Genomic DNA, 13,284 nt, shown 5'->3' with positions numbered 1-13,284 from the left:
TAAGGGATGGTCCATTTAATAAATTAGATTCAATAAGTTTAAAATAGGCTAGGTCCTTTTTTTCAAAAATAAAAATAAAAATGAAATAGGAGCGGAAAAGTCAGCCAACGATGGGAATAGAATTATTGAATATCCATCCATCCATCCATTTTCTTAACCGCTTGTCCTCACAAGGGTCGCGGGGGTGCTGGAGCCTATCCCAGCTGGCTTCGGGCAGTAGGCAGGGTACACCCTGAATTGCTTGCCAGCCAATCGCAGGGCACAAAGAGACGAACAACTATACACGGTCACAATCACACCTATGGACAATTTTGAGTGTTCAATTAGCCTGCCATGCATGACTTTGGAATGTGGGAGGAAACCGGAGCACCCGGAGAAAACCCACGCAAGCACGGGAAGAACATGCAAACTCCACCCAGGAAGGCCGAAGCCCGGACTCGATCTCATGCCCTCAGCACTGGGAGGCGGACGTGCTAACTAGTCAGCCACTGTGCCGCAATTAGAATTATTGAATACTGTATTTTAAAAGTTCTCAGTGACTCTGTAAAGGATAAAACAAATTTTAACGTGTTACTAAGATTGCAATAGGTGTAATTAATAGTTAGTAGTACTGTAATCAATAATATCCATCCATCCATTTTCCGAACGCCTTATTCTTACATAAGACATTACTCTATGATGTGATACAGCAACAAATAACCATTTACTGTAATTGCATTACTTTTTAGAACACACTACTACTAGTACTGACTGAGAGTAAGTTTCTTATCTACTGGGTTGATTAGGGGCCATAAATGTTGATGTGTATCACGTGCTGAGTTTCATTGTCATGATCCAAAGTCCAATCTGTTGCAACAACATGCAGCAACTTCAACTGTAGAAGGACAGAAAATAATTGCTCATCTCAAGGATTTCAAGATTTGGACTCAGTAAGTAAAAGCTAAAGAAAACATAATTGGCAAGTAGGCCTATATAAAACGTTTTTGCTAACTAAAAAAAAAACAGTAGCTACATTGATGTCATCAAAATGTTTTTTTGTTTGTTTGTTTTGGTTTCTTTTTGTTACACGTCTTGCTTCTGTGTTGACTACTGAATACTTAATTAGTGAAAATACAACAACATATAACTAACCTCCTTTTTTTATTGTACAGTGGTGCCTTGAGATACGAGTGACCTGACTTTTCGACATATGAGCCGTGGTTCTGTGGAATTTTTGTTTTGACTTAAGTTGCGAGAAAAAATTTAAGATACTTGTACTTGTTAATTACGCCACAGCGCAAGTAAATAACAATGACCGGTTCTGGAACTAACAGACTTTAATTACTTCAAAACGGGGCATGTTGAGTGGACTGGACGGACGCAATTTTATATCTGTTAAATCTGGGTCCGGAAAATCAAAGCTCCCCTCTACAAGACTATACAGTACACTGTGTATTTGAAACAACCGCATAGCTTTGCCTTGAATCTGTTTAGCTTAATGCTAACAAAAAAATTGCATAGACGGGCTAATGAATAGCATCTATGTCATGGTGTTATAATTCTTTAAAGCCCATATCTCATTGAGCGGCAAAAGTGCATATATATATATATATATATATACACACACACACACACACACACTGTTTAATTCTTTACATTCTACTTAATTATGTAATTACTGCATGTATTCATAAAGCTTAATATTACAGAGTCCACTGTAACTAATGGCATTTCAATCTCCATCTCAGGGCACTACTGTATATTACTTTTATACAACAGTTCAGAGTATACACTTTTAAATGAACAAACATCACTAATATAAAATTGCTGACAAATTATGCAGTAATCATTACATTAAGCAAAACAGTTTTCATAAAAAAAAGGTTTAGACTTGAAAAATAAACTAATGTGTCTCCTTCCCACAGGCTCTCAACTGAGCATGTCTAATTCTCACCTGTACCAGCGGTGATCAGGGGTCACAAGATGGTTAAAAGTGTCATGGTTGCCTACGCCCTGTGGGCAGGGGGTGGTCTGTTTGGCCTTCACCATTTATATTTAGGGAGGGACAGCCATGCTCTGTTATGGATGCTAACCCTGGGAGGTTTCGGCATCGGCTGGATCCGAGAGTTCATACGTATTCCAACGTATGTGGGCGAGGCCAATCAAGACGCCAAGACGGAGAAGAGAACATCCTCCAACATGCTCACTCCACCCGTAAACCCAGTTCGATTCGCTGGCCAGGTGTGTGTTGGCATCTACTTTGGCACTGCGGCACTGATTGGACTGAGCTCCCTCAATTTCTTCTACATGATTGTTCTGCCTTTATGTGTGGGTGCAGGGGTGCATCTGGTGTCCACTGTTGGCCAACAGACCTCTGATCTCCAAAAAACGCTCACAGCTAGTCTCATAACCTCCCCGATATTCTATGGCAGCACTTTATCCCCTCTGCCCATTAGCCTGGCAGCCAGTGTCACTGCCACGCAGCATCGCAAGTACAAAAAAACACCGGCAAAAGGGAGCACACAGGAACTTGGTAGGACAAAAATATTTCCTCATTTTAAATCATTGCTGTAATTTATTGTTTATGTTTATTCTGTTTTGCATTTTTAGGTCCACGACTTTGCAGGCTGGGTCTTGCTTGGCTGGCCTTCTCTGCTCCATTGGCATATTGTGTCTTCCATAATACCACTGCCACATTGTATTATGTGTCTGACTGTGTGGCAGCACTGCTGGATATCTTTTGGTTCCTCCCTTGGCTTAGAAGTGTGGTGGAGTACATTCTTTTAATGCCATATCGATTCATGTGTGTCTTGACTGGAGGAGGCTATTATGAAGAGGCCTGGAAGAAGATGCTGGAAATACTCCTCAAAGACTACACTGAGCGGGAAAAAGAGGCGCTGAAGGTGGGCAATTATAGCATTGCTTTAGGAAAGGTTATACTGTACTGAAAAATCTCTTTGTAGGGCAATTAATATTCATACATATTGTTCCTACGGTCAATTGTTGTGATATTATTAGCTGTTTTTGTCATTATACAATGGAACCATGACCGTTAAGCAAAGTCTATTTCAATGCATTGGTTGGCTTCCTAGATTTTCTAACTTTAAAATATTATTTTAAATCTTTACTGTCATATATGTATATTTCAGATTTTATCACTGGGAGAACAGGCTTCTCTTGAAGAGATAACTCGTGGCTTTCGGGAGCTTGCCAAGACTTGGCACCCAGACCACAACCCCAGCAAGGATGCTGAGGCCACATTTGTGAAGATCCACGAAGCGTATGAGATTCTTCTCCGGCGCCACAAGCTCGGCCGCTTCAGATAGTTCCTGAGCGTGACAGCCTGGCCCCAATAACTTGGCACGGGCACCATGAGTAGAAAAACGAGTCAGCTTGCCATTCTTACAGGACACTCTTTAACTTGTCAAACAATATTGCAGTCTGAATTGTCATTTGGTTGTCTTGAGCTGTCATTTGGAATGGGAACTAATTCGATCAATTCAAACAGCTTGGCACAGGCAATATAGATACTCAATATACTAAAAGCAACCACGTCTCATTCCTTCTCATTCAATTTCTTAATAAGGCCTGCAACATATTAAAACATTTCACTTGCAGTTGCATTAGTGACTCGTCCAGTGGGTCTTTTGAGAAAACAGTAGTTTGCTGCCCTCTTGTGGCGCTCTACTCATATCCACCCTTGGACTATTTTATTCCACCAATGTACAGTACAGAATAATTGTATGCATTGCTGTATTCTATCTTGTCTTATCTGCCATCTATTATTACAAGTGCAACACTTTGTATTTTTTTATGTTGGAATGAATATTATTTAACGTATTAGTTTATGATGTAGTACTACTAATAAAATAAAGCCAGAAAAACATCAATCATAAACAAAAAAGCCAATCAGCAGTAAAATAATCAGACTCTCCGAGAGTGTTTGTCATGATATTAAGGGCTACTAATCAATTTGCATCCACATATTATGCGAATCGATGCATTCGGCAATCTGCAGCCCGGAAGTTGTTTGGGGTTCTCAGGTAAAAAAATAAATAAAAAAATCCAAGCGATGCTGCTGTCGCTTTGAAAACAAACCGCTATCCAGACATAAGGAGGGAAAGAAGGAGCGGTGACCAGGTGAGAAGGCGCTTTGTGAACGAATTTCGGCGTTCGCTTACACGAGAAAAGCCTCCATCGACTATTATTTGCAAGTATTTTTTTTCCGCGGGAGTTGAACGCGGGTGAATGCCATTCGTCGTGTGTTCTGCTGCCATAGCAACGGCGCGCGTGAAACATTGAAGAAACACTGCATGGCAGCGCTATGTGCTCGATGCTGGATGACAGCCGCATGCGTGCATGGGGCCGTACAATGTGAATCATGTGACACGCCGTCGTTTTTAGCCGCGTCCAGCCGCGGTGTTTGTCGCCATACGTAACAACGCAACGCACGGAGTGGCTCAAACAAGTGGCCGAATATGTATGCGGAGGCCAGGTAGTTATTTGGGAATATAAACCGCACGGTCGCCTCCCGCCGAGATGAACGATTGTCAGTCAAGAGTCGGCGCTAGAGTGCGTCTCCCCCACCCCCCACCCTGCCGTGCCCTGGTGTGACTGGCGCGTCTGCATCCGCGCCTGTTGCTCTCCAAGCGGTCAGAGGCAGCATATTCACGTTCCTTTTTTCTTTCCTTTTTTTTTTTTTTTTTTTAAATCCGCCTCGCACCACCGCAGCCCTACGTTTATTTGTGGACAAGGTGCGGCGTTTTCCATCGCCGTACATTATGATAACACTACCTCACATAATATAACGACATTTCCAACAAGGTTGAAAACATTCAAGAAATATTGTCAAAATAAGTTGAAAGGAATTTTCCATGTTTGATTCGCTTTGTTACCAAATGTGCTTGGTTAAACTTGGTTCATACAGATTCTGACCCATTTCTGTCAAATTGGAAATACAATACTCACATAATAATGAGAATGCAATCATTATCACAAGTTGATCACGCTTCTGATATGGAACTGCTCAGCAAGGTAAGTTTAATTGTATAACACGTATTAGGCAAATACATAAATGAATAAAATACAGTGGTCACAAGAAAGATTAAATACAAAGACAAAAATCAAGATAAAATACCAACACAACAGCAAAATAAATTAAAAAAAGATGAAATTAAATGGTGAAATGAAAGCAAGGTCACAAACACATGGATTGGGAAATGAAAGCAAGATGGTGAAAACAAGATATATGTAGACTTGTGAAAAAGACGGGGGTGCTGGGCGAGGCATGAATATCAACACTAGGGGTGTGAATTGCCTAGTAGCTGGCGATTCGATTCGTATCACGATTCATAGGTCACGATTCGATTCGATACCAATTAATCCCGATACGAATCTATAAATTGATTATTGTGATTTTTTTTAAGACTCAAATTTAGAAAATACAAATCAGTAAACTTGTACATGTACGCTGTAAGATTTGTATGAAAATTTATTTATTTATCTAAAAAAATCTGGCTTATAACTGAGCCACTGCATTTAACAAACAGGTTGCAGTCTGTTTCATGTTTGAACAGTACTGAAATAAAATATTAAGGCTTAATGTTCCATTAATATAACATTCTTCCATGCTTGATGTGTGAATCCTAACCCCAAGTAAGACGTTTTGTTCAATATTCACATAAAAAATAGATGTTAAAACATTGATTCGGCCGCATATCGAATCGATTCGAAAATTGCGCGCTATAATATCGCCGAATCGATTTTTTCTAACACCCCTAATCAACACCCACCCCCCTTCCTCACCAAAACACAAACAAACTCAGATGTGCTTGTAGCATGTACTATGTCACCAATCTGCAACAGATATATGTGAATGTTGAAGGGGCATCCTACTGGGATTAAGGGTCCATAAACTTAGTGAAAGGTCTGTTCCCTCACAACCTCGTTGAATGGCATCAAAACCGCCACTGTGAAAAAGTAAAAATGAACAATATAATTGTCAAATACTGACAGTTTGAGCAGCTCTAAGGTGTTCAAGGAGCAAGGCCATTTAGAGCTTTGAAGCCCAACATAAAGATTTTACAATCTATTTATTCCTTGACTCACAAGCTAGCCCGTGTAGAGATTTTATTACCTATGTGATGTGGTCCAGTTTCCTAATACTAGCAATAACTCGAGCAGCAGCATTCTGAATGTTGCCAGGTTCGATTTGTGCCATGAAACAATGCCTTTTTTTCTTTCATTGTGTAGATGCAGGCATCTGGTGAAAGTATGAATGCTGATAACTGCAATGGATGCTCTCATGCATCAGGTAATGTCTTTATATAAGAATGTAAACACGCAGCCCATTATGTGCACAGACAGCAGACTTACTTTACTGTCTTCCTTCAGGCAATGGCCAAGAGTCATCAACAGAGCAGGACTTTTACGGCCCAAACAATCAACAGTCCTTAACTCGTTGCTCCTTTGCGGGTTTGTTTTCAACTTTCCCACACAGGCTGTTTTGATTAGAAAGATAAATTTCATTTTCCCTTGCCAGAAAACTCCATCAAGGTGGAGGTGTGCAGTGAAGATAAATCACCACAGCCAAACGACAGAGGGCCTGTTGGAGATAGAAGTGGGGATGAGAGAATAGAGCTGATAGAAGAAGGGAGCGCAGACCATGCTGGGCTTGAACAAGGAAATCTTTACAGTGAGTTGGCAGTTTCCAAAAGTGCTTCGCCTGGAACCATCCGACTTCCAAGTGGAAAGCTCCAATGCGATGTGTGCGGGATCATCTGCATTGGACCCAATGTGCTGATGGTGCACAAGCGCAGCCATACAGGTGACGAGATCCTAGCCAAACAGTTAGCGATTATGATGAAAAGGCGATTGGGTCTGATGGTTGCCACGCCTCCGTGTGTTTGTTGTTAGGCGAGAGGCCTTTCCAGTGTAACCAGTGTGGAGCTTCCTTCACCCAAAAAGGCAACTTGCTACGTCACATCAAGTTGCATTCTGGAGAAAAACCTTTCAAATGCCCCATTTGCAACTATGCTTGCCGGAGGAGGGACGCCCTCGCTGGACATCTGCGTACTCATGCAGGTAAATGGGGGAGAAATAGTTGTGTGGACATTGTAAAGACAGCCAAATACAACAGCTGCAGAAACATAAAGATACTGAAATGTTCGCTTTCGATAGACACTGTGACTGCAGATAAATATTAATTTTTCAACATGCTTATTTTTGTGGTCATGGTTTGCAATTGTGTCGTACTGCACTGCATTATACTGAGAGCTACTTCTGATATCTAACCTACAAGATCTATATATTTATCTTCTGGAGATAATCAAAGCGTTAACATCTTAATAGTATTTTCGTGAATGTATTGTTATTGTTGTGCATTTTATTATTTTATTTTACTAGGGTGACATTTATGATCCGTCTCGGGACTGCAGATGAAAAATAGCCTTTTGGCTAATTCTGGCATATTTGCTGAAATGTTTATTAATATGTACTGTCCCTGATACAAATCAATCAATCAATCACTCAAAACATTAAACACAGTTTATAATACGATGTGGAGAAATTAACATGTCAAAGTATTTCAACGAATGTTCGGAAATTGAGCATTATTTAGAAAGGCAGAATTTTTGCTTTTTCCTCATTTTAATAACAAACAATATGCTGATGAGCAAATAGTAAATTATAGACGTAAAGACCCCTTACCCTGTCCCCTTGGAAATGGTTATTATTCACTAGAATTGACTGCAAAAAACACAACAAAATATGAAAGTTAGCCATTTGTGAACACAGGAAATCTGCTTCCAAATTATCAACACTTAAACATGTGTTCTCAATTTTTTATTTTCAGAGCAAGGCTTCTTCCGAACTGGATTTGGGGAATTTGTGTCACTTTGCAGTATACAACTATAATGCATGCATGGGACGTTGCGATGGCAGGTTATGTTTGTAAATGGGGGAATTCATTTACACACATTTTAAATGATGAAAAACAAACAGTAAGATAACTTAAATTTAATCTAATCTATTTTGATTTTATGTTGAGGCAGTCACTGAAATAATTTTAATGTACATTATGATTTTTCCCCCCAAAATGATACCCTTGGTTTGGGACTTTATAATTGCAGTTTCTTCGCCACTGGGTGGAAAGCCTTTCAAGTGCATCTACTGCAGTCGCAGCTACAAACAACAGAGCACATTGGAAGATCATTTTGACCGTTGCCACAGTTTTCTCAAGAGCCAGGACCAGAAAGCAGCAGCCAACTCAAAGACAGTACAGCAGGGTAAGACACAACAACCATAGAATCCCTGTGCGGTAGTTAGTGTACGATGTAAATTCATTCTATTAGTCATGGATGTTTGTGCAAAGACAGTCGTTATGCTTTTGGTTTGCAGATGATCAGTTTTTAAGTATGGAGACAGTGGCTAAACCCACCCTCGACATGTCCAATGAGAAACCACAATTTGTGGATAGGTTAGCTGTTAGTATCACCAAGCGCAAGAGGTCAACGCCACAGAAGTTTCTCGGTAAGTTTTCTTTTTTCCTTCCATCTAATAGTCAATATATGTGCAGTGCCCTTTTAAATATATATCATGCAATTATATTTGGAGTAATACCAGTTCCATCACCATCGAAACAACTTTAATTTTGCTGGCAATGTTTTATAACAAACTTCTGTAGCTACAAGTCATAAGAGGGTTAATCTGCCTAACAATATATCTGCGATACGCTTTTCAAACACTCTCAAATTTAATGACCAAGAATAAGGAGGCATCATAAATATGTCATTCTTAATCGCCGTGCATTGTTTCAGTGTTTTGTAGTGCCCCGTCCGATAGTGGTGCAGTTGTCTGCAACTACTAAATCATTAGTTTTAAAGCCACTTATTCTGCAGCTATTCCTTAATCTGCAAGATGGGGATGCGCACAGTGGCTTCATGACTGTAAAAAAAAATAAAAAATACTCACAAAATCTGTCTGAAAGCTGATAGTCTTTGACATGGAAGAAGAATAAAGATCTGTGAAATTGATACTTAGAGCCCTGACCGTACGACTCTGCTCTGTATGTGACAATAGCTGTGCCATGGCCAGTATTTGAGATGATTTTGAAATTATATAATAAAGATGCTAATAACAATGTGTTCAATTAATTGACTTTTGCAATGGTTCAGAGGGTCCCAATTTTTTTTCCAGACAAAAATGAAACAAAAAATAAAATAGAAGCCATTCTTTAGAAACGATGATGATAGTTAAAATTGACTGACACTTTCATGAATGACTAAAACGAAAACAACACTGCCGAAAACTCACAAAATCCAATCAGAAGGAGGAATGAAATGCGGGTTGGATAAAAGAACCACTCAGAAACGGTTATAGCCTTTACATTCATTGTGCGACTGTAACATTAATCTCAGGCAAATATGCACTTTTTTAAAATGTAGGTTAAAACGAAGTTTTAAGACGGCATATTATTGTCAGTTAAATTTTTGGTCTTTATTTTGTCGACTAAAATTGCTCTTTATTTTCCTCAACTAAAATTGGATTAAAACTAAAATACAACCAGATGACTAAATTATGAATCAAACTTTAATGAATGAATTAATTAATTAACTAAAACAAAATTAAAATTTCTTGTCAAAATTAACACTGGTTATATTTATGAATGAAATACGACATTCACTACACAAGTCGGTTGAGCTCGGAATCTCTCTGCCTGCACTTTAATCAAATTGACCAAAATCACATTACACTACCTGTGCCAATAGTTAGACGTGGTTCCAGCAGGTGTAAATCTACTTTCAGCCACCAAATTGTCAGGCGCATATCAAAGGAAACGCCTTCGGTCCGCTGGAATGCCCATCATAGCGCAGAGAGAGGACCAAATTTACAAACAAGCACATCAAGGCTTGCGTTGGCACAAAAATCAGGATACTCCAGTTTTTACGCTCAAGTGCGGCTGCGCTGCCAGCCAATATAGAGCCCATTGCGAAAAAACACTGTCCACTGACTTTTACTGGTATTTGGTGTTCCCAGCTGAAAAGCACATCCATCTTGACCTGCTTGAAGTCCCTTGTGACTTGTCCTCTGGTTCTGAGAGGGAAGGGGATCATCTGAACCCCCAGCCAGCTGAAGACTCCACTGGTTTGAGTGGGACACCTCTGCAAAATTCCAGGAGCAAACGAGGGAACGGTGTGCTTCATCCGGCCTTCTCATCTGAGCTGCACACAATTATGGGCTCCACTAACAGCAATGTGCCTCCTCCAGGAGCCCCGGGTGTACTCTCAATGATGCCTCTTGGCCTGTCCGGTCAAGAAGCAGGTGAAGGGTGCGAAGGTCACCCTTCAGTTCATAGCCACACAACCTCACCCAATGGATGTCCCGACTCGACAGACACCGAGAGCACAGCAGAAGACCTCAGCACAAGGGCCGCAGTCCACACGCGTACCTCCAACAACAACCAGCACCTCCACTACCAAACCCTAGCACTGCCCTACAGCCTTTCCGCCTCCAGCCTTGGCCAGGCTAAAGAAATGGACCCAGAGTGGGACAGAATGTGTCCTTCACCTGCCACTCCAGTTAAGAAGAGCAATGTCTCGCCACCCCCTTCCAGGGAGAAAGTGCAGGTGTTGGACAGGGAAGGCCAGCCCATGCGCTATTTCCACTGCCGCCACTGCCGCATCCTCTTCCTGGATCATGTTATGTTCACCATCCACATGGGATGTCATGGCTTCCACCAGCCCTTTGAGTGCAACATCTGTGGCCACTGCAGCCGGGACCGCTACGAGTTTTCTTCGCACATGAGTCGAGGAGAGCACCAACTGGCCTAAAGGAGAGCGGGAAGGGGTGAGAGGAGTCGCTGGAAATTTTGTGGGCTCACGTTTGCTCTGCACCAGATCATGCTTTAAATCCCCAGTGTAAAATTAAGAATTTGTCGTTGTATTATCTACAACCGGGTTTACATGCTGGCTGTTTTGTCGTTCCGAGATTTGGTCAACTGTTTACATGCGACGTGATCTGTCCTGATCAGGCGTTTACTTATGCCACTACATTATTTCGAACAGTCATTTTATGTAAAATTACAAGATTGGGGCCAGTTGTCTATTTAGCACAGTAGTTGTAATCGATTTGCACTTTTATTAAAGCGACAGCTTGATAATAACAAACTTTCCCGTCGTCTCAGACCAGCTCTGATTGAAGGCCGCTATATTAACGACATCACTGCGCATTTACATCAAGACAGAATGAATGCATGATTTCGAATCAGATTGGAAAGGAATACAGCACCCCTGTGAATCCAAATTAAATCCCATTCGGTTTATTACGATTCAGGTGTTTATATGCAGCAATTTTTTTTCGGTTTGGGCATTTAATGTCATTCTAATTGGAATACAAGGCTCTGTGTAAACCCGGTTTATTCAACTGAAGCGGACGCGTCACGCGGGTGAAGAATCTTCCAAGAGCAGCGTTTAAAAGTTTACTGTGGAAAAGGATGTATCATGATTGATTGCACTCTCCTATTGAATCATCTGGCAAAATGTGATTTTGCTTTAAAAGTGCCTTCTTGGAGGATTTCCTCCAAACAAAAAAAAAAATAAAATAAAAAAAGAATGAAGGGAACAGGTGCTGAGCAATCTTGACTAGCCACCTTCTCCTTGATTTAAGTTGCTCCATGAAATGGTTGTGTGCACAAGTAGGAAAGAAGGCCCCGTGTTTACATTTGAAGAATTGTATTTGGTGTGTCTAAGTGCGCACTAAGAGCTCTGTTTAGTGGTGCAGGAGGGCATTTAGTTAGTGAGGTGTGTGGGCTTCATATGCACTGAAAGTGTTGTGCCTCTGGAATTCGGGTGAGCTTTTGTCATAGGATAGAAGCTGTAAAGGACTGCCTTAACTCTTGACTTGTTTACAGTGTTTAAAGTCAGAAACTGGGTCCGGAACCAGTTAGACTGCGGGGATTCCCTAAAACAAAGCGAAACTGTGACGGTACAGTAGCTTGTGTAGGATTTTGGATCTTAAAGTGAGCCTTGAAATACTGGTGCAGATCAGACCATGAGCCGTGAGGTTTACAAGGAACACCCTGACCAAGCTAGCCCCGGGGGTGCTTCTAAATCTACAGGACTGCACCTGTAGACTCCCTGCTTGTATATGACAAGTCTTTGCCCAAGCACTTAATGGCTTTACTTTGTTGTGCTCTTTCTCTTGCACTGAAATAACTGCTGAATCCTCACAACGATGGTCATATAATTTGCCTTTCTCAGATTCCCATCACGTTGCACAAGTTATTACGCTCAAGTTTGCTTCAGTTTTATGACTGAGGATTGACTATGATTTCAGATAAAGCTCTTATGTTATGGCACTTGAGGCGGAGAGTACGGAGATCCTAATTGGCATCAAGGTAATTGTAGTAAAGTAAAACTTGGGTTATGTTGAGTTTCACTTGCAGTAGTCTATCCATTAGTGTTGCTTGTTTCAGCCTTGGTGTATTTAATCAGCTATATTCCAAATCTTATCCAGCATATTCCTCATGTGGATGAGAGATGTTACCTCCTGCTTCTTTCTAGCACCCAAATACCTTATTGCTACAGTACAGTGACCTTTCTGTTCATGTTGATTTTGCAAACACGAATGAGACCAAACTCAGTATTCTCGACTTGTTATTGTGGGTTTGCTGCTTAAATAGTTGAACTTCTTTCTTTTTTTTAATGCAGAATGTAATGAGATGGTTTGACCACAAAAAGAAAAAAAAGAAAAAGAAGCTAAAACGGAGAAATGTGCGTGAACGAAACACAGCATGTGTGCTTGTCACTACCCTGCTTTCACCTGAATTGTGAACAGTTTTTTCAAGTGTGAAGTTAAGTGAAAAACGAGGCATGGGTTTGTCTCCTTGCGTGGAGTTCGTTGTTGCTTTATGATATTTTGTGAGTGATATTTCATGACAAAAACAATTTACCTCAACATGTTCAACATGTTTAACTGCCTCATCACTTCAAAAAGTCATGTCGCTTTCTGAGATGTTTCTGCAGTTGCAAATGTGTTGCCCTCGCTATTCTGCAAACTTTTTACTGTTAATAAAGTTAGGTTTATTGTTAAAGTGATTGTGATTGCTTTCCTCATGCATGGATTCTATATTCACTGGAAAAAAAAAGCTGGTAGTAATTAAATAACTTTAACAATCGTTACTAGTGAAGCAAAACCAAACATAGTGAAGAATTATACGCAGTGTACATTCTTTTTCACATCAAAGTTCAGATATATCAAGAATGAAATGACCTGGAAATGGGTGGTGCCTCATGCCAACTTCATGAC

General features: G+C 40.6%; 2 protein-coding genes across 3 annotated transcripts; both read left to right on the top strand.

The window, feature by feature from the left end:
• Positions 1-848: 848 nt before the first annotated feature.
• Positions 849-3,848, top strand: dnajc22 (DnaJ (Hsp40) homolog, subfamily C, member 22). Its single transcript, XM_086069313.1, has 4 exons — positions 849-929; positions 1,905-2,512; positions 2,590-2,882; positions 3,129-3,848. Exons 2-4 carry the CDS (start codon positions 1,963-1,965, stop codon positions 3,303-3,305), a joined length of 1,020 nt encoding a protein of 339 aa, XP_085925439.1. The 5' UTR covers positions 849-929; positions 1,905-1,962; the 3' UTR covers positions 3,306-3,848.
• A 166-nt stretch (positions 3,849-4,014) lies between these two features.
• On the top strand, positions 4,015-12,982 carry ikzf4 (IKAROS family zinc finger 4). Of its 2 annotated transcripts, XM_086068795.1 has the most exons (9): positions 4,015-4,119; positions 6,232-6,292; positions 6,373-6,453; positions 6,521-6,805; positions 6,895-7,062; positions 8,109-8,264; positions 8,377-8,508; positions 10,015-10,170; positions 10,246-12,982. In XM_086068795.1, exons 2-9 carry the CDS (start codon positions 6,232-6,234, stop codon positions 10,806-10,808), a joined length of 1,602 nt encoding a protein of 533 aa, XP_085924921.1. In that variant the 5' UTR covers positions 4,015-4,119; the 3' UTR covers positions 10,809-12,982. The 2 variants fall into 2 exon arrangements, with proteins under 2 accessions (XP_085924921.1, XP_085924919.1); XM_086068793.1 differs by having other exon boundaries at positions 10,015-12,982.
• The last annotated feature ends 302 nt before the right edge of the window (positions 12,983-13,284 follow it).

The sequence above is a fragment of the Leptonotus elevatus genome, chromosome 2 (assembly GCF_054856555.1).
Source record: "Leptonotus elevatus isolate MCC_2025b chromosome 2, RoL_Lele_1.0, whole genome shotgun sequence".
In the NCBI taxonomy this organism is placed as follows: domain Eukaryota; kingdom Metazoa; phylum Chordata; class Actinopteri; order Syngnathiformes; family Syngnathidae; genus Leptonotus; species Leptonotus elevatus.
The sequence above is the reverse complement of the archived record's forward strand: the minus strand, read 5'-3'. Positions and strand labels throughout refer to the sequence as shown.

Bases quoted from the DNA above. Each gene is read 5' to 3' on its own strand.
- ikzf4 (XM_086068793.1), top strand. From the start codon at position 6,232: ATGCAGGCATCTGGTGAAAGTATGAATGCTGATAACTGCAATGGATGC. The intron at 6,454-6,520 runs GTTTGTTTTCAA...TTCCCTTGCCAG, and splicing joins AACTCGTTGCTCCTTTGCGG to AAAACTCCATCAAGGTGGAG. The intron at 8,265-8,376 runs GTAAGACACAAC...TTTGGTTTGCAG, and splicing joins CTCAAAGACAGTACAGCAGG to ATGATCAGTTTTTAAGTATG.
- dnajc22 (XM_086069313.1), top strand. From the start codon at position 1,963: ATGGTTAAAAGTGTCATGGTTGCCTACGCCCTGTGGGCAGGGGGTGGT. The intron at 2,513-2,589 runs GTAGGACAAAAA...TTGCATTTTTAG, and splicing joins AGGGAGCACACAGGAACTTG to GTCCACGACTTTGCAGGCTG. The intron at 2,883-3,128 runs GTGGGCAATTAT...TGTATATTTCAG, and splicing joins GGGAAAAAGAGGCGCTGAAG to ATTTTATCACTGGGAGAACA.